Source organism: Oryctolagus cuniculus, chromosome X (assembly GCF_964237555.1).
Source record: "Oryctolagus cuniculus chromosome X, mOryCun1.1, whole genome shotgun sequence".
In the NCBI taxonomy this organism is placed as follows: Eukaryota; Metazoa; Chordata; class Mammalia; order Lagomorpha; family Leporidae; genus Oryctolagus; species Oryctolagus cuniculus.
Genome location: NC_091453.1, coordinates 101,551,055 through 101,571,434, shown reverse-complemented (window position 1 = coordinate 101,571,434; position 20,380 = coordinate 101,551,055). Strand labels below are relative to the sequence as shown.

General features: G+C 43.2%; 1 protein-coding gene and 1 long non-coding RNA gene across 26 annotated transcripts in view; one reads left to right on the top strand and one right to left on the bottom strand.

Annotated features, from left to right (window-relative positions):
* The window catches only part of LOC138847504 (uncharacterized), a 98,348-nt gene extending 79,407 nt beyond the window's left edge, over nucleotides 1-18,941 (bottom strand). Inside the window, exon 1 of the long non-coding RNA XR_011385342.1 lies at nucleotides 18,811-18,941. This is a non-coding gene — a long non-coding RNA (uncharacterized lncRNA). The remainder of the gene's footprint in view (nucleotides 1-18,810) is intronic.
* THOC2 (THO complex subunit 2) overlaps nucleotides 18,916-20,380 on the top strand; it is a 119,067-nt gene continuing 117,602 nt past the window's right edge. For all 25 annotated transcript variants that reach the window (XR_007912187.2, XR_011385341.1, XM_008273167.4 and 22 more), the window contains exon 1: nucleotides 18,916-19,033. Coding sequence is in view for 23 of the 25 variants with exons in the window: in XM_008273167.4 (XP_008271389.2) it covers nucleotides 18,963-19,033 (71 nt within the window). In the remaining 2 variants the exon portion in view is untranslated. The remainder of the gene's footprint in view (nucleotides 19,034-20,380) is intronic.

The window sequence follows — 20,380 nt, the reverse complement described above, 5'->3', positions numbered from 1 at the left end:
TTCTTTTCCAAAAGGGGAAAAATTCTATCCTAAAGCCTCTGACACAATCACCTCTTAATTTCTTTCTTTAAAATATTTATTTATTTATTTGAAAGGCAGAATCACAGAGAGAGGGGGAGGGAGAGAGGGAGAGAAGGAGAGAAAGGAGAGGGAGGAGGAGAGGGAGAGGAAGAGGATGAAGGAAGGGGAGAGAAATGGAGAGAGAGAGAGAGAGAGAGAGAAAGAGAGAGAGAGAGAGAGAGAGAGAGAGAGAGATCTTTTCATCCACCTGTTCACTACCAAATGGCTGAAACAGCCAAGGTTGGACGAGGCCAAAGCCAGGAGCCTGGAAATCCATCCAGATCGCCTATGTGGGTGATAGGGGCCCAAGTACCTGGGTGATCTTCTGCTTCTTTCTCAGGTGCATTAGCAGGGAGCTGGATCAGAAGTGGAGCAGCTGAGACATGAACCAGTGCTCTGTGGAATGCCATTGTCACAGGCAGCGGTGTAACCCACTGTGCCACAATGCCAGCCCCCCTGAAGTCTATTCTAAATAAACAGAAGTAGTGTTTCATTCAGGCATCTGTCCAAAAATGCTTATGGTAGCATTGTTTATGGTGACAAAGTAGAAACTACTAGAATGTTTAACAATAGGTGAATGTAATACATGCTATGGAACATAACAAAGCTATTAATGAATTAGATACATAATTTATTGGCCTGGAAGAAATTACATTAAGCATTATAAAATGAAAAAAGATCATTGCAGAATATTGTATATGGTATGATCTCCCCCCTCACCTCTGTTTTGGTCACAACCAACAATAATGACAATGACAAAAAAAATCTCTATATGTTTGGTTTTTAGTATGAACAGAGGCGAGAGGGAAGATCTATTAGGTTGGTGTTTCCCAGAATTAGACACTGAGGGGAAGGACTTGAATGTAAATAGTCTATTGGAAGGTGATTGTAGGAAGCACTGCTAAGGAAATAGAAAAGCAAGACAGGGAAGGAAGGAAGGCAGCTCAAGGTGAGCAGGTTAATGGCTGTGGCCAACTGGGTCCCAGGACTACAGGGGATTTCTTATTTATTTGAAAATCAGAGTTACACACAGAGAGAAGGAAAGGCAGAGAGAGAGAGAGAGAGAGAGAGAGAGAGAGAGAGAGAGAGAGAGGTCTTCCATCTGATGGTTTACTCCCCAATTGGCCACAATGGCCGGAGCTGTGCAGATCCAAAGCCAGGAGCCAGGAGCTTCTTCTGGGTCTCCCACAAGGGTGCAGAGGCCCAAGGATTTGGGCCGTCTTCTGCTGCTTTCCCAGGCCTAGCAGAGAGCTGGATCAGAAGTGGAGCAGCTGGGACTCTCCCCCTTTCCCCAGGGAAAGGGAAGCCATTATGCTTTTTTTTTTTTTATGGCAACCAACATCAGTCCACTGCTCACCCATTCTTGAGTTCAGTCTTTAAAGCAGTACCCTTGTTGGCTTCTATATGGGCTGAATTGTGTCCACCCCCAAATTTCTATCTTGATGTTCTAACCCTTAAAACCTCAGAATGTGTCTATATCTGGAGACAGTACTTTAAGGAGATAATTAAGGTAAAATGGGGTCTTTTAGGTGGGCCCTAGTTGAATGTGACCCGTGTCCTTAAAAGAAGAGATTAGGGAATACAGACAGATACAGACTCAGGGGTGATTACATGAGAACACAGAGAACCAAGGAGAGAAGCTTCAGAAGAAACCAAACCTTTCAAGAACTTGACCTTGGAATTCTAGCCTCCAGAACTTGTGAGAAAATACATTTGTATTGTTTAAACTTGCTATGGCATTTTGTTGTGGCATCCCTAGCAAGTCAATATAGCCTCCTATCTATCTTGTTCCTAGGAATGTCAGTTTATTAGTCATCTCTACAGACTCTTGGAGGTCACGGTTTCATTTTTGCCTTTCCGGACTTGCTGTCCATCATGGTTAATAGACTCACTTTGATTCTGACAGCTAACTGCTGCCAGCTGGCCTCTGGCATTTGAGAATCTCATCATCCCCGTTGATATCAAGGGGCTTCACTGCATAGTTTTCTCCCTTATCATGAACCCTGACCCATAGAAGATGGTCGCTGTGGAGTAACCCAGGTCTTATTGCCTTAACAAAAGAAGTGTCCTCTGGGCCCTCCCAGGGGACATCACCAGCTGGTGTGTTTTCTTATTGTACATTAATAAGCCATTCGAATTTGCCCACTCCTCTGGGCCTTTTGACCCTTTTCTCACCAAGGCAGTTCCAACAACTCCACTTCACTTAACTGTGTAGGCATTGTTGTTTCCAAGTTTCAAGGAACCACTCCAGCAGCAGACTAGGACCAACTCCAGGTGTCCTTGCCAGAATGCTAAATCCTGAGTCATGGGAGAATGTTCCAACGTTTATAAACTCTCCCACATCCAGCTTTATATTCCGCCCTGGCCTGGCATCCTCAAGATCCATTCTCGGTTTATTATCCTGAATATTGCAAATACAGATTTGTCACATCCTACAACCACTCAGTGAATAATTTCTTTTCTCTCATAGTGAAAACAATTTTTCCTTTCTTGGGCCATGCTAATAATTTCTCTTTCTTATTTGTCTATGGAAGAAATGTGCGGAGAGGTCTTCAAAAAAGGTCATGGAAGATGCGTGTTATGAAGAAACTATGCATGGATTTCAAAATTGTTTGTACTTTTAATTCCACTTTCCATGAACTTTTTCAAATACCCTTGTACTACTCTCACAATCAAATCTGAAATCTCATTTTTTAGCATAGGTTGTCCTTTTCTGCAAGAGATCACAAGAGATAAAAAATTCCTATGAGGACCTTTTGCTTTCACATTCTTCCTAGCAGACTGACTAAACATCATTTTTGTCCTTTTGGGTTTCCATGGTCATTAACAACAGGAAACAAACTCCATGAGTCTAAAAATTTCCATCTTTCAAGTGCTAGAGCTCTTACATGAGCCGTTTCTTCTTCCACCTGTATTCCTTCCCAATTTCAGTAATGGTAGTGTGACGACATTCCAGAGACACCTACTACCTTGTTTACCATTAATAATGAGGTCCTTACTTTCATATGTTCTACAAGGGCACTTCAAAAACTTCATGAAAATGTAATTAAAATATAAATTTATTTTGATGCAAAAATTTCCTAAATGCAGAGTGGGCATTTAACCCAGTGGTTAAGGCACCCATATCCCACATTGGAGCACCTGGGTTCAATTTCTGGCTCTGACTCCTGACTCCAAGTTCCTACTAATATATACCCTGGGAGGCAGCAGCAATGACCCAAGTAGTTGAGTTCCTGCCACTCACATGGGAAACCTGGATTGCAGTCCCACCTCCTGGCTTGGGCCCCAACCCAGTTCTGGTCATTGTTGTCATCTGGGAAGTGAGCCTGCAGACGGTGTGCTCTCTTTCTCTGCTTCTCAAGTAAATAAATTTTTTAAAAAAATTAAAAAATTTGAAATCCATGCATAGCTTTTTTTTCAGGCTAAATATGTTCAGTGAGCATTATAAAAAAAAATATGCATGGATTTCAAATTTTTTTACACCAAAAAAAAAAAACCCTTACCTTTTAATTCCATTTCCCATAAATCTTTTGAAGGACCCTCATTCAGAATTCCATCCTGAGGGTCCACTTTAAAGGACCACTTCTGGTTGCAACTATCTGACTTCAGGTAAAATAGACCCAGAGCTAAGTATCTGGAAGCAAGTGGCTTATTGGGGAGATAATCCCAGGAAGCAGAGGAGGGAAATGAGATAGGAAAGAAAACAATACAAGGTCTGCTAATGAGCTGGTTAGCACTCTGGGCAACTGCGGCTCAATCCCAGTGGGAGCTCAGGAGACTAAATAGAACCGAGTTTTCCACCCCAGGATCAGGGAAGCTGGGTTCTTTTCCTTCTCTTGGTGTCCACTGTTGACTGAGGTTTGCTCCAGTGGGCTTTACCTCCCTGGTACTTCTGGCCTTGAATTCGGGTTAGGTACCTCTCCTGTGGCCAGAAAGTCTTTAGGCAGCAAGTTGCAGCTACTTGAAATAAAAAGCCACCAGCCTGTACAGAAACAATGAGTACCTGGGGGATATGAGAGGATCAACAGCCAGCTACAGGGGGTGAGAGGAAATTACTAACTTTTTCTTTGTATACACTTACGTCCTTTCTCTGGTTGAGGTGAGCAGGTGCCTGTGCTCTGGCTGCTAAGGGGCAGGTATCTGCAACATGCTCTCCTAGCCCCTGGTAGGTTCACCTTATGATTCAGAGATGAATTTGTCTGTAACAGTGTATCTAATTACAGTGGCTTCACAATATGGTTTTATCACAGAACTAGAGGACTGGAGGTCAGATGTATCATTAAGGGAAAGTGACCAGTTGACAGAACAACATGTATGAGTATTGTTTGATCCTGTTGATGAAATAGACAATAAAATGAAGCTTATTTCCTTGGGGAAGAAAGAACACAAAGAACCAGGAAGAACAATAAGGAGTCAAACTCTGGCTTTGAATTGTCCCAGGAACACATACCAAGTACATTCCAGTCTCATGGTCATTGTACTGACTGTTCTTCCCACCTGTGATACTCTTCCCTCGCATATGAACATATTTATGAGTTATCATAATCGGTAGCTTGCTCTTGACATTCATTAAGGTCTCTGTCCATTGTTGTCTTCTTAGAAATGCCTGAATTGATCACCCTACCTCAAATATGAAGGTACTTCAAAAAGTTCAGGGAAAATGGAAAAGTACATCACTTTTGGTGCCAAAAAATTAAAATCCATGTACAGCTTTATTCATAATGTGTATTTTCATGGTCTTTTTAGAGACTCATGGTATGCATAGGTCTAAAAAATGCTTTGTGCCAAAATAAACTTACCTATTGATTCCATTTTCCATGAACTTTTTGAGCTTTTCTCACACCTCTTTGCTCGAAAGTTAGTTCCAGGGGCTGGCACCATGACACAGTGGTTTAAGCCACCATCTGTAGCACTGGCATTCCATATGGGTACTGGTTCCAGTCATGGCTGCTCCACTTCTGATCCAGCTCCCTGCTAACGTGCCTGAGAAAGCAGTAGAAGATGGTCCAAGAGTTTGAGTGCCCTGCACCCACTTGGGAGACCTTGAAGAAGTTCCTGGCTCCTGGCTTTAGCCTGACCCAATCCCAGCCATTGCGGTCATTTGGGGAATGAATCAGTGGATGGAGGATCTCGCTCTCTCTCTCTCTCTGTCTCTCCTCCTCTGTCTATAATTCTGACTTATAAATAAATAAAATGAATCTTAATAAAAAGTTAGCTCCTGGAGGAGGCCAGGGATATAGGTGATTCTGATGTGGGTTGCCAGAGTAGCTGACTTTGGAAACTATTTCTAACACTTAGGATAGCAACTTCCAAAATGCAGTCTCTAGGCTAACAGCATCAGCATAACTTGGGAATGTGTTAGAGTCAAATGATCAAGCCCCACCCCAGATCTACTGACTCAGAAACTCTGGAAGTAGGACCCAGCAGTCCGTGTGTATTTTTTTTAAAGATTTATTTATTTATTTGAAAGTCAGAGTTATGCAGAGAGAGAAGGAGAGGCAGAGAGAGAGAGAGAGAGAGAGAGAGAGAGAGAGGTCTTCCATCTGCTGGGTCACTCCCCAATTGACCGCAAAGGCCAGAGTTGTGCTGATCCAAAGCCAGGAGCCAGGAGCTTCCTCCAGGTCTTCCCATGTGGGTACAGGGGCCCAAGGACTTGGGTCCTTTTCCACTGCTTTTCCAGGCAATAGCAGAGAGCTGGATTGGAAGTGGAGCAGCCGGGACTCGAACTGGTGCCCATAGGAGATGCTGGTGCTGCAGGCGGCAGCTTTACTTGCTACACCACAGCGCTGGCCCCACAGTCTGTGTTTTAACAAGCCCTCCAAGGGATTCTGAGGCCCAGTGAAGGTTAAGAACCCCTGACATCGACTTTCATTTTTGTATTTTCCCAGCTCTCTTCCTATGTGTCTTTTCCAGGTAGAATAATATCAACTCTCTCTCTCTTACTCTCTCCTTTATGGTGCTCTTAAGAACATTCTAAATAAGATGGGAATGTTGACATCCTGTGCTTATCTTGCGCTTATGTTAAGGTGTTCTTGGATTTTACTGTCTGAAAAAGAGGCTAACAAGCTTTTTCCTGCCAAGGACCATGGAGTAAGTGCTCTTGGCTTTGTGGCCTTTCAGTCTGTTGCAACTGCACAACTCTGCCATTGCAGTGGTGCAAGCAGTCACAGGCATATGTATCTGAATGAGGGTGGCTGTGTTCCAATAAAGCATCATTTTTGAACACCTATTTCTCTGATTGCGGTCATTGTTCCCTTTTTAGTGACATGTGCAGCCACATCCCTTTGCCATTTTATTCTATCTGCTGAAGGGCAATCATTCCAGCAAGCAAGACTCTTGGTCATTCACTTTGTATGGAGAGACATGAAGCCTGATATATAGAAATACAGTGAGTCCTGGGTAGTGGCAAATACCTGGTACCTTGGATGGAGGCATAGAAGGAGCAATGCTGGAATACCAGTGACAAAGATATCTGAGAAAGCTCTGTGGAGGACCCCTGGGAGTGGGCAGGTTTTTGCATTTCAAATACATATCCACCCATGACCATCCGTTGTAGAGGAGATTCTAAGTTGCCAAGTGGATAAGAGGGGCTAAGCTGTGGATGTCAGCCAACCAAACTCCCTGGCCACTTTACTACCCATGCAATGAGCACATGAACCAGTGGTTATGTAAGGAGAGATGGAGACTGTGCATGGACCCAAAAGCATGGATTTAACTACTGCCACTGCTGAGTGCCCAAAAAAGCCCACAGCAGAGACCAATATCGTTAACAGTGACTGAAGGGGCACTAGCCAGCCACTTTTGGTAAGTTTAATGGCATTGGACCCCCCTTCCTCTTTGGAGGAGACAGTGAGTTGTCCCAAATGGAATTAACACATCAGATTTGGGTTTAACTTGCCTGCCTGTCCTGCCTCTGCCCAGTCCTACTGTCTCCTCTTTTCCTTCACTGGTTTTACTTTCCAGTAAACTCCTTGCGCTCCTCACTCAGTTTCAGTTTCAGCTTCTGCTTCCTAAATAATACAATCTGTGACCACTTCTTTGCTAGGGGGAAATGGGGTACTCGTACTGTATGCCATGAACTGATGGTGATTTTCTCAAATTATTACCCATGGTGGCTTGAAATGGGATGTGATTGGAGGGCAAAGTTTTGGGAACTCAAGTGGCTGGAACACTTAGTCCCTGTGGTGATGATGATTATTGAGAAGGATGTGTCTAGGACTAACCTGTTTGTGATGACCCCAGAGAGGTTACATAGAAAAGAGGACAAATTGAGAGCCTTGAATGCACAACTCAGGTCACAGTGGAAAAAAATCAAAGATCCTCAATTCCAGTAATGAAGAATATTTATTCTCTTGCAGCTGCAGGGAAGATATGCCTGAAGATCACATTCAGAGACTGATTATAAATGCTGCGGAGGTACAGCATCAATTAAAAGTTCAGCCTTGCCAGGATCTTAGACTAAGTTGAGGACACTCCTGGGGAAAGAATAAGATCCTAACCTATTGTATGGAAACATCTGAGCATAAAAGATGAAGCTAAGAAAAAGTTAACCTTCAACTCCTCCTGAATCATCCTTGCTAGTGGAAGTAACCCTATATCCCTTGATTAAGGTACCAGTCTTTCCCTGCATTAAAAAACAAACAAACAAACAAACAAAACAACAACAAAAAAAACAAACCACTTTTAGTGACTTCAACTGAGGTGTTTGCCTTACAACGAATACTGGCTTTCCTCAGCACCAGTCCTACAACTCCTCATTCCATACTCGTAAGAATTGTTAGATCTCAACACAGCCCAGATGCCCAAATTCCCAAGGGGAAGGAGATGAAGTGGGTCTATCACGTGACACCTTCACAGAGCCTTCCTCCAACTACACTCTTAGAACTTCACAGTTTCTTAGGTTATAGGGTTTTCTGTTTTTTTTTTTTTTTCTTTTCTTGTTTGTTTCTCTTCTTTTTTGGGAGTGGGGAAGTTTTTCATTTTAAAACCAGTCCAGTTCCAGGAAAATCGGGATGAGTTGATCACTGGGTATTATTTGAGACATTCAGTCATCAAATGGCCATGTGCAGCAGCATACCATTGTTAAATAGAATTCACTTATGAAATCAGATTCCAGAAAACTGAAAGCAAACGTAAACTGAATGAGGAAGTGGCTCACATCCTCATGGTTATTGCCACTGCCTCACCATCAGCCTATACAAATGGCTTCAAAGAGACTGCTCCATGACCATCTAAAAGACCAAGAAATGCAGAACTATGGGTCAGTATAGTAGGCTGGCAGCTGGCAGAAGTGGGTGGCAGTTGTGCCATAGCCCCACTAAGGGATGGCCTCAAGAGACTGAATTATAAGTAAATCAGCTCAAGTAGTACACCTGATTGTCTACTTTTGACGAAGAAGCGGCCTAATATACAGATCTATACTGATTCATAGATAGAGGCCAACAAATTGGTTGACAAGGGAAGAGTGTGGAAATAACAAGATAGGAATTTGGTGATAAGGAGGCCTAGGGCAGAGGTACACATATACATGGGCTTCTCAGAAAGGGCCAGAGTTGGAAGACATTTGTGTTCTATATAATTGCCCCAAATGGCATTCAGTATAGTAGAGGTTGTCAGTAATCAGGTGTATAGGATGATTTATTCTGTCGATGTTAGTCTTTTTACTCAGTTACCCTAGAACTTGCTCAGAAGACCCACATAGAAAATGGCCATGGCAGCTGGGATAGGGCCCATACAGGGACTCAACAAGAAGAACTTCTCAGTGAAACTAGTCTGTCTACCACCACTGTTAAATGAGCTATCTACTTTTCAAAAGAGACCAAGCAATTAGGCACCAGTATGGCAACACTGGCCAGAGGGACCAGATAGTCATCTGATGGAGGTTGCTTACACTGTACCCCTCCAGAGAGAAGGCATCAAATGTCTTCACAGAATTGCATGCATATTCTAAATACAGATTTGCTTTCCATGCTTGCAGTTCTTCTGCCAGCACTACCATGTGGACCCACGGAATGGCTTATTCATCACCATGGTTTCCCACCCAACATTGCCTCCAACATAGGAATTCATTTTAGGATAAAGAAAGTGTGATAATGGGCTCATCTCCATGGAATGCATTGGTCATATTTGGCTTGATAGAATGGTGAAATTTCTTGCTGGTACCAGCTGGTAAACACCTCCAGTAAGTCTGGAATACTGTCTTATAGAACCTAGTATATGCTTTAAATCATAGGCCAGTATAGCATTTCATCTCCCTTGTAGTCAGAATGCCTGATTCCAGCATTCAGGGGGTAAAGGTAGGAATAAACACTCTCACTGAATAAATATGTGGTTCCCATCACTAAATTTTGAATTCAGTGGGTTAGAAGGTTCTAGTGCCCCAGGATAAATTCTTCCATTAGAGAATCTGTTAGGATTCTGATATTTTGGAAGCTGACAATGCTCTGTGGCCATTTTATACTTCTCACGCTGTTGAACTCATAGGCAGATAAGGGGGTCACTCTACCAAGCAAGGTCATCTATATTTCTGAAAAGCAAATGAGGTTGCCGCTACACAATGGGGACAAGGAGGACTATATCTAGGAGTGAGGAGCTTCAGAGGGTTTCCTCTTCTCATTCTCTTGGTCAATACTAGTGGTCAATGAAAACTGGTAACTCGACCAAGGTAAAATTCTAAGGACCCAGATCCAGTGGGAATAAAGACGTAGGCAACTCTATCAGGTAATATATCCTGTCTTGTTAGGAGATGCTAGGAGAGTGGAGGGGAAATATGGAGGGGTGGTAGAAAAAAGAAGCTATGCTTATCAAGTAAGTGTTTGTTTATAGCTAGAGAAAAAGAGATTGTAGCAACTATGTTTTTTTATTTTTAAAGATGTATTTATTTATTTGAAAGTCAGAGTTACACAGAGAGAGAGGAGAGGCAGAGAGAGAGAGAGAGAGGTCTTCCATCTGCTGGTTCATTCCCCAAATGACTACAATGGCCGGAGCTGTGCCAATCTGAAGCCAGGAGCCAGGAGTTTCTTCCCAGTCTCCCATGTGGGTGCAGGTGCCCAAGTACTTGGGCCATCTACTGCTTTCCCAGGCCATAGCAGAGAGCTGGTTTGTCAGAGGAGCAGCCGGGACTAGAACCGGCGCCCATATGGAATACCAGCGCTTCAGGCCAGGGTGTTAACCCGCTGCACCACAGTGTGGCCCGTAACTGTTTTTCTTTTTTTTTTTTTTAACTTTTATTTAATAAAAATAAATTTCGAAAGTACAACTTTTGGATTATAGTGGTTTTCCCCCCATAACCACCCTCCCACCCACAATGTAGCAACTATGTTAACGTACCTCGTTTTTATCTCTTTAGCTGAAATCCCTGGTGGTGGCTAATATTTTAGATTTCCTCTGTGAGTATGAGTGAATTGGCATCACCCTGAAATGACATAGTAGTTGATGGGACTTGGTACACTTCATTTTGAGGACATGGGTTTTTCATCTGGACAAAGAATACATGGACAAAGGGTGGGTATGGAGAGGCAAAAGGGAGAACCAGGGTTAGAAAATCTGTTTTCCCTTCCATGATCCACTTTTCAATCATCTCTCTCTCTTTTTAAAAAAAGGTTTATTTATTTTATTTAAAAGCAGAGTTACAGAGAGGCAGAGGCAGAGGGAGGGAGGGAGAGAGAGAGAGAGAGAGAGAGAGAGATAGTTAAGTTTTCTATCCACTGGTTCACTTCCCAAATGGTTTGCAACGTCCAGAGCTGGGCTGATCTGAAGCCAGGAGCTTCTTCTGGGTCTCCCACGTGTGTGCAGAGACCCAAGGACTTGGGACATCTTATGCTATTTCCCAGGCACATTAGCAGGGAGCTGGATTGGAAGTGGAGCAGCCAGGATTCGAATCAGCACCCATACGGGATGCCAGCACTACAGGCAGAGGCTTAACCTTCTATGCCACATTGCTGACCACTGTTTCCAACTATTTTTCTTTAGTATATGTGCTGTCGAAACTAACACTTAACTATTTTTCTTTAATAATACAAAGGTTTAAGGGCAAACTTTTTTTCTCCCTAAATATCACTTTAGTTGCAACTTATACGTTTCTTCATTGATTCTATGTAACATTTTCATTAATGTTTGGTGCTAAATATTTTTAGTATAACTTTTTCTTTGATCTGTGATTTATTTCAAAGTACATTTTTAAATTTCCAAGGACGGGCATTTTCTTTATCTTTTTGTTATTAATTCCCAATTTAACTGCACTGTATCAGAAAACCTGAAGTGCTGAAGGCTGAGTCTCTGAATGTGCTGACTTTGGCTTTTTTATTTATATATAGTTAATTTTCATAAATATTCAGTGTGCTGGGCCACCACTGGACATATTCATATGGATTACAAAAATGTGCCTTATTATGCAGGTCAAGTGGAACGTGGGGTGAATTTTGGCCCCTACTTGTCGCCTTGGCTAAGTGCCTTTGATCAATGAACACTTGTGGTCCTGTTCATGTATGTGTTCTTGTAAAGAATGTTTATTTTTCAGTTGCTATATACAGTATTTGATATATAACTGCCAGGTCAAGCTTACTCACTTGTTCAAATTTTCTACATCATCATCAATGATTTTGTTTGCCTCATCTATAAGTCTCTTCTTAAAAAAGATTTATTTATTTATTTGGAAAGTAGAGTGACAGAGAGGTAGGTAGGGAGAGAGAGCAAGCAAGTGAGAGATATCTTCCATCTGCTGGTTTACTCCCCAAATGGCTGCAACAGCCAGGGTTGGGCCAGGCTAAAGTCAAGAGCCATGAAATCCATCCAGGTCTCCTACATGGGTAACAGGCATACAAGTACTTGGGCCATCTGTTGCTGCCTTCCCAGGAGCATTAACAGGAAGCTCCAATATAAGATGCCACTGTTGTAAGCAGTGGCTTAACCTGTTCCACCACTATGCCGGCTGGCCCCTCAACTATCAATTTCTGAGAGAGATAAATTAAAGACTCACTGTGGTGGCAAGTTTTTATTATTATTATTAAATTTAAATTTAATTTAAATTTATATTATTATTATTTCTCTTTGTAGTTCTGTTACTTTTTGATTCACTTATTGTGAAGTTATAGTTGAGTACATTCAATATCAGAGTTGTCACATTTCCCTGGTCAATTGAACTTTTATGAATACATAGTAAATCTTTTAAAATCTAGTAATTATTTTTCCTTAAAGTCCATTTTATGTAATATCAATCTAGATACAACAGTTTAATTTTTGTTGATTTGGTACATTTTTTGACTGGTGTTTTCCATATTGTTTTATTTTTAAAAATTTTTTGAGACACACACACACACACACACACACACAGAGACAGAAAAACTGAGAGATTCCATGTGCTAGTTTACTTCTCATATGTCTGCAATGGGTGGATATGGGCCACGACTGGAGGCAGATGAAATCCAGGTCTCCCCTGTGGGTGGAAGGGACCAACCACCTGAATCATGACCACTACCTTCCAGGGTTTGCACTAACAGGAAGATGGAATCAGCAGCTAGAGCTAGGCATTGAATTCAGATACTCTGATGTGGGATGAGTCTATCCTAACTGGCAGCTTAACTGCTAGGCCAAATGCCTACCTCTGTTTCCATGTGTTTTAAGTGTGTCTCTCAAAAATAGCTAGACTAGGACCAGGCGTTTGGTACAGTGCCTAAATTGCTGCTTGGGGCTAATATACACTCTGCAAGGCAACAGATGATGGCTCAAGTATGTGGGCCCCTGCCATCCATGTGGGAGACTCACAAGAGTTCTGGGATCCTGGCTTCCACCTGGCCAATCCCAGGCTTTTCAGGCATTTGGAGAGTGAACCTATGGATGGAAGATCTCTCTCTCTCTCTTTTAATAAAATCTTTAAAAAGATTGAGTTAATAAAATTCCCAAGACTTCCACTACACAAAAGAAGGAAAGAAGGAAGGAAGGAAGGAAAGAAAGGCAGCTAGGCATCTTTAAAACCAGACTGCTAAAAAAACACAAAAACAAATAAACAAAGAAAACCACCAGACTACTTATCTTAACTTTTTAACTGGAGCTTTTAGTTCATTCACATTTTATGAAATTACTGATATATTCAGTTTCAAATCTACTAGCTTCCTCTATTCTTTTGTCCTTCTTTCCCAAAATTGTTGCCTGTTTTATTGCCTTCTGTGAATTGATTATTCCCCCATCTTTCTCTTTCAATTATTTTCCTCTCTGCTGTTTGGAAAGATATGCAATATGCTTTTATTTTTGTCATGGTTATCCTAGCTATTTTAGTATGCATATTTAACACAATTATGACTTTAGTTAACAAAATACATTACCAATGCTCAGCATTCCAGGAGACAGTCCCACATAGAATACAGTCTATAGAAATGCTCAGCACCTGGAGAGACAGGTTCCAAGCCAATCACAGAACCTATCCACACTACTCTCGAGCCCATTAGCATAGGGCCAGGTCAGATCCCTTGAGCCCTTCTTACCAGTTCCACAGGCCTACCTACTACTTTGTGTTGTTTGATTTTAAAAGTCTGGCACCACCGTGAGCACCTTCTTCAGCAGACTGCTACTAGGCTACCACAATTACCATAGCTACTTCTTGCTGTAAGTGTGTGGAGTGCTGGATGTGCCTAGGAGTTTATGATCTCTAGCCACTGACCCACTTGGCAATATGAATGTCCAGCTCCCTTGCCTTAAGCTGGGCAAATTCTGAATAACCTGTGTTCCAGATCTCCCTCTGGGATCATGCAAAGGCTGGTACTTCATTTTGTACCCTTGCTTGGCCTCATCCTCTCCCCTGTCCTGCTTTCCTGACTGCCTTCCCTGATTTTCCTGGGAGTAGTTCCTTAATGAATCACACATGCTAAAATCTTCACCTCAGGGTCTGCATTGGGAAACCTGACCTAAGACAGGGCCTATGCATATAACAAAGTTCAGAATACTGTAGGACAGTCCCCACGCATATGAGGAGCAAAGCTCTGGACATAAACCAGTAATTTCTGCACAGAACACATACATAGAGCCCATTTTCTTTCTTTCTTTTTTTTTACTTCTCATTTATTTATTTATTTTTTTAACTTTTATTTAATGAATATAAATTTCCAAAGTACGACTTATAGATTACAATGGCTTCCCCCCCATAACGTCCCTCCCCCCCACAACCCTCCCCTTTCCCACTCCCTCTCCCCTTCCATTCACATCAAGATTCATTTTCGATTATCTTAATATACAGAAGATCAGCTTAGTATACATTAAGTAAGGATTTCAACAGTTTGCTCCCACACAGAAACATAAAGTGAAAAATAATAGATGATTTTTTTTAAATGATGATGAAATCAGATCAGACCTATTGTCATGTTTAATCCCAGTGAGAGTCAAGTTGGGAATTGATAATTTCTTTCTTTCTTTTTTTTTTTTTTTTACAGAAGATCAGTTTAGTATACATTAAGTAAAGATTTCAACAGTTTGCACCCCCATAGAAACACAAAGTGAAATACACTGTTTGAGTACTCGTTATAGCATTAAGCCTCAATGTACAGCACATTAAGGACAGAGATCCTACATGAGGAGTAAGTGCACCGTGACTTCTGTTGTTGACTTTACAAATTGACACTCCTGTTTATGGCATCAGTAATCTCCCTATGCACCAGTCATCATAGAGCCCATTTTCAATCACAGCCCATCTTTATAGCACTGCCCAGCATCCTGCCAGATGGCAGTGCTATGGTTAGGGCCCATGTGAGTAATAATAGTAATAACTAATATTTGTTGAGCTTTTACTTATGTGCTGGAGACTGTTCTAAGCATGTGTTACCTCATGTTATCTCATTTTGGTCTCAAAACCACACCCCCAATGAGATATAGTTAAGGGGAGAAAACACAGCCCAAATGCTGTTGCATCCTTTTGATAGGGGTGAAGAGTCCTGCTCCATGGCCTCCTTAATTTCTCCACCCTTCTTCCAACTCCTCTCCTTCAGATGTGACTGACTTGATGGGTCCTTTTGGAAGGAGAAACTGGGCATGTGTAGCCAGCCTGTACATCTCTGCTTTATCTTGGGACAGGAGTAGCTGTTTTGCTCCAGTCCAGTGCTGCACGTCACTGGGCGGGGAAGGAGGGCCAGTCTCTTGCTAGTGTTTAGTATTAGGAGGCCCAATTCATTACTTGCAGGTTTAACCACATTCTCTCCTTAACCCTTTCTTCTTGTTGTAAAATTTGGACAAGGAAGAAGAATGTGAATCACCTGTTCCCCTCCAAGCCCAACAGATACTATCACCTTCATTTGATAAAGGAAGAAATAAAAGCATAGAGAAATAAATTAACTTGTCCAAGGTCATGCAGCTAAGTGGTGAAAGCCAAGTTCAAACCCTGTTCTAGAGCCTGACTTCTTGGGTTTGAAGAGGCAAAGGCAACGGAAAAGAGAACAGCAATGAAAAACTGAGAGGAGATGAGTCTTTTAAGGTTTATTTACTTATTTTGAAAGTCAGAGTTTCAGCAAGAAAGGAAGAGACAGAGAGACAGGGATCTTCCCAGGGCTGGGCCATGCTGAAGCCAGGAGCCAGGAGCTTCTTCCAGGTCTCCCAAGTGGGTGCAGGGGCCCAGATACTTGGGCCATCTTGTACTGCTTTCCCAGGCCATAAGCAGAGAGCTGGATTGGAAGTGGCAGCTGGAACTCAAACAAGTGCTCACATGGGAGGCCGGCACCACAGATGGTGGCTTTACCAGCTTCGCCACAGTGCCAGTCTGATAACAAGTCTATCTAATCTGGGCACTGTTTATTCCTACCAAACAGGTAGTGCTAACACATCCTGGTTACCAAACTCTGGTCACCTCTACCCTGTGACCTTAAAAAATCTGTCCCTCATAGCGGTCTGGACCAAGCTCATTGCTGACCCCCTCTTCCCTACTTCGCCTCCTTTTGGATTTCCGGTTTCAATTGGGAGACCTGACACAGATCATGAAAAGTGCTTTTTCCTCACCAAAGGGGCAGTCTGAGCAGGATGGAGCCCATTAGATTAGTTTGACATAAAAACAACCTTAGCATAATATGCATGTTATTAAGTAGCTCAAAGAGCTCACCTTCATTTTGGATCTTAGAAAAGCTTTTGCTTTGTTTCTAATTAAAAGAAATTTAAAAGAAAATTAAAAGAAAGCTTTTGCTTTCTTTCAATTAATTCTTTGGTTTTTATGATTTTGTCTTGATTTGCTTTTATGTGCTTCTTTCTTGGTCCCATTATCTGTTTTCACTGAGATGGTGTGTAATAAGACTGCTTGACCTTACAATGACCCCAAATCAACTGATTATTCTATGTAGCAGATTGCCAGCATTGAAACTACCCAATCTCTAGCCTTTACCACAGTCCTCAGTCCCTGACTAGCACACTGGTACTCATGAGCCAGTGAGATCACTAGGGAACAATGCTCCCAGCTGCCGAAACAATACCAGACGCTGATAGCAAAGAACAGACAAGCCAACAACAAGGATGCAAAAGATATGATAGCTTTGCAGTCTTGCAGAGCAAAAAGCCAATTAGCTCCGAGTAATTCCTAAAGGAATCATCATAACATGTAAAAATAGTTCTGCAGGCTCTGTGAGAAGGGAAAACCAAGGTCTCAGAGGGCAACATTGTTGCACTCAGGTCATTGCACATTAGAGGTATACTGAGTAGCATACACACTGCATACAAGTTAGTGTTTGGGAGGAGAAATCACTGTGTTTCATGATAAGGCAAGCCATAATACAAGAGAATACAGTAACTCAGTGTCTCTCACAGGAGGTGATCTTACCACCCAGGAGACATTCAAAGTATCTGGACACATTGTTGATTGTAACAACTGGTGTATGTATGTGCTACTGACATCTAGTGGGTCCTTGCTAGAGATATTGCTAAACATGCTACAGTGCAGAGGACTCCACCCAAATCCCTCTTCCCGGCAAAGAATTTTCTGATCCAAATGCAGATAAGAGTCCAAGGTTAAGAATTCTTCCTGTAGATTCTACAGAGAAGTGTATAGTAATACAGTACTTGTATTACAGTAAAGATGATTTCAAAATTACAGAGAGAGAGAGAGAGAGAGAATGAATCTTCCATCCACTGGTTCACTCCCCCAAATGGCCACAATGGCCAGGGCTGGTCCAGGCCAAAGCCAGGAGCCAGGAGCTTCACCCAGGTCACCCACTTGGGTACAGGGGACCAAGGACTTGGGCCATCCTCCTGTGCTTTTCCAGGCCCATTAGCAGGGATCTGGATCAGAAGTGGAGCAGCCAGGACTTGAACCGGCACCCATATGGGATGCTGGCACTGCTGGTGGAGTCTTAGCCTTCTATGCCATAGCTCGGGTTCCAAGTAGTGTCTTAATGGCTTTGTTACATGTCAACTGCTTCTGAAACACTTTAGAGTAAGTTGCAAAGTAATGCTACATTATCTCTAAAGACTTCAATAGTGGGTTAAAGCCCTGGCCGGAAGTGCCAGCATCGCATATGGGTGTTGGTTCGAATCCCGGCTTCTCCACTTCTGGTCCAGCTCTCTACTATGGCCTGGGAAAGCAGTAGAAGATGGCCCAAGTCCTTGGGCCCCCACACCCGTGTGGGAGACTAGGAAGAAGCTCCTGGCTCCTGGCTTCAGACCAGCACAATTGGGGAGTGAACCATTGGATGGAAGACCTCTCTCTCTCTCTGCCTCGCCTCTGTGTAACTCTTTCAAATAAATAAATAAATCTTTAAAAAAAATAAAGATTTCAATAGATGCTTTCTTTTTAAAAACATTGTTTTATTTCTTAATAAAGCAATTAACTTGTTAATTAAGCAATTAACATGGATATAATATTATTACTTAATTTACAGACATGGAATTTTGGTTAATTATCCCAATAATGCTCTTTATAGAAAAAGAAAAAAAATTTTCTGGCTGGTAAATAGTTATGTCTCATGTCATCATTAATCTGGAGGTATTATTCAGTCTTCCATGACCTTGATGATTTTGAAGAGTGCAAGCTAATACTTTTTAAAAAAAATTTACTTATTTGAAAGACGGAGTTACACTGAGAAAGGGAGAGACCGAGAGACAGAAAGCTCCAGCAGAAATCAGGATCCCTGAACTCTATCCGGGTCTCCCAAGTCTCCCACGTGGGTGGCAGGCCTTCTGCTGCCTTCTCAGGTGCATTAGCAGGGAGCTGGATTGGAAGTGGAGCAGCGCAGATTTATTGGGGCATCCATTGGGTTGCAGGCCAAGGCTTAACTCACTAAGCCACAACACTGGCCCCAAAGTAAACATTTTGTTTCTCCTACTTGCGCTCCCTAGTTTAGGCCAAGCTAAGAATGATAACTTGCAAACACAGTAGTGTTAGGATTTAGGGATCCACACAGGGCTAGACTATCTTTTCTATTAGCACAATGCTTGGTATGTATTAAGTGGCTGCTCCCTCTCCTTTTGATTTGCTGTATGTTAGAAACTTAGCTGTATGTAAGCAACTTAGCTGCTTAATATTTCTGCCTTGCCTGCATACAGACTGTGAGTTCATTGAAGGTAGGCATCATGGATTATTGTTTCTCTACCTCCAGTGTTTAGTCCAAATTGAAAAATTGTAAAGTACATGCTTGAATTAGTGGTCTGGGGTGGGAATTAGGAAAGAAGACGCGAGCTAGGAGAAGGCCTCGCTATGGCGTTTTCCTGTTTTCCAAAGGGAAGCACGGCGAGGAATGGGGAGGGCGCCGCCAGGGCAGCCACTTGGGGAAAGCGCCCACGGTTGTCTCCTACCTAGTTGGTGTCCCGGCCTAGGGCTTCCGCAGGGTGGGGCGGGAAATCGAAAATCGAACTCGGAGCTCCCGGCATTCCTCGTGGGCGGTGCTCCCCTTTGACCTCTCGTTCGCGTGCTACACATCCGGGCTTCTGTTACTAGCGAGGGGAAGATGGCGGCGGCAAGTGTGGTGCTTCCCGCAGAGTGGATAAAGAACTGGGAGAAATCAGGGAGAGGCGAATTGTGAGTGTTCGGGCTGGAGGCAGCCTCACAGCCCGGCCGGGTCAGGGTGTCGGCAGCACCCTCAGGTGTGGTGGGAGGTTTTTTGGCGGGGGGGGGGGGAGTACCCCCTCCCCCACCGGGGTGGCGGGCGTGGATGGTTGGCTGGGAGTTTAGAACTCAGGGAGGTGAGGTGCTGTTAAACCACCGCTGACCTCCTTCCTTCCCCGGCCTCTCCGAAATCCTGCTGCCTGTGTTAGCCCGGCTTCCTTTACCCTCTTAGCAGTACTCCTGTTTCGCCCCTGCCGGTCCCCGCGCTTCTGCTCGGTCTCTCTCTCTCTCTCTCTCTCTCTCTCTCTCTCTCTCTCTCTCTCTCTTTTTGTCCCCCTCTTCGTTTGAGCTCACTTGGCTCCTTTCTCTTTATGGGTCTGCACTGGGGGTGATTCGGACTTTGCATCTCTCTCTGTCCCATTTCTTCACTCTGCACCCGTTCGACTCCGCAGTTTGAAGCCTGCCCGAAGTCCGAGGAGGGCGAACCGTCCCGGACTCCCTCCCCTCCTCTCCTCTCCGCCCGCCGCCTAGAAGCCTGGGGCATCGCGAAGAGCCCGGCTTGGCACCTCTCGGACTGTCCCGGCCTTGCGCGGCGCCGCGGGCCGTGGGGAAGTGACAGAGATTGCCGCTTTCCCTGAAGACTGCTGGCATTTCTTTGCTCCGTCTTTTCACCTTAGAGCTATTTCGGTTTGGACTCAACTTTAGTCATTACATGTTTCTTATACCCCACTTGGTCCTGGGACTGTAACTAATTCTGGCAGCTCTTCAAGTTCTCCAAGTACCTAGGATACTACGTTTCCTTTAATGATAAAACTTATTCCCGCCCCCCCTCCCTCCGTAATAGAAAACAGTAATTTGGCATACTTGCGGCTTCCTCGCCCAAAATTTCAGCGCTTCCCCATCCCCCTTGGAAAAAAAATTAAGCAGCAGCACAAATCGCAGATGTAAAAGATAACTTAGTTCTAATTTCTTTCCCTGAATCGTTTTAGAAGCTCAGCTCTGTATAAGATCACCTCCTGTTAACCGTTTTGTCATCGTTGTGTCCCCCTTCCCCCATCCCTCTGTGTGGCAAGTGTACTATTGCTAGCGCAAAAGATACAAATCTTTGCAAGTTTGTTACTTGGAACGAAAAGAAAAGCTGGGAATGTGTTGTCTGATGTGCTAGTGTTGCCAGCCTATATCACCTATTCCCTCCCACCGCACTACTTTATATCTTAACTGTGAGCTCTAGAATTGGATTGCCTGAATCATAAGCGGCTGTCTTAGCCACTTAACTAGCTGAGTGACCTTGGGTAAGTTCCTTAACCACTTTTACTGTTT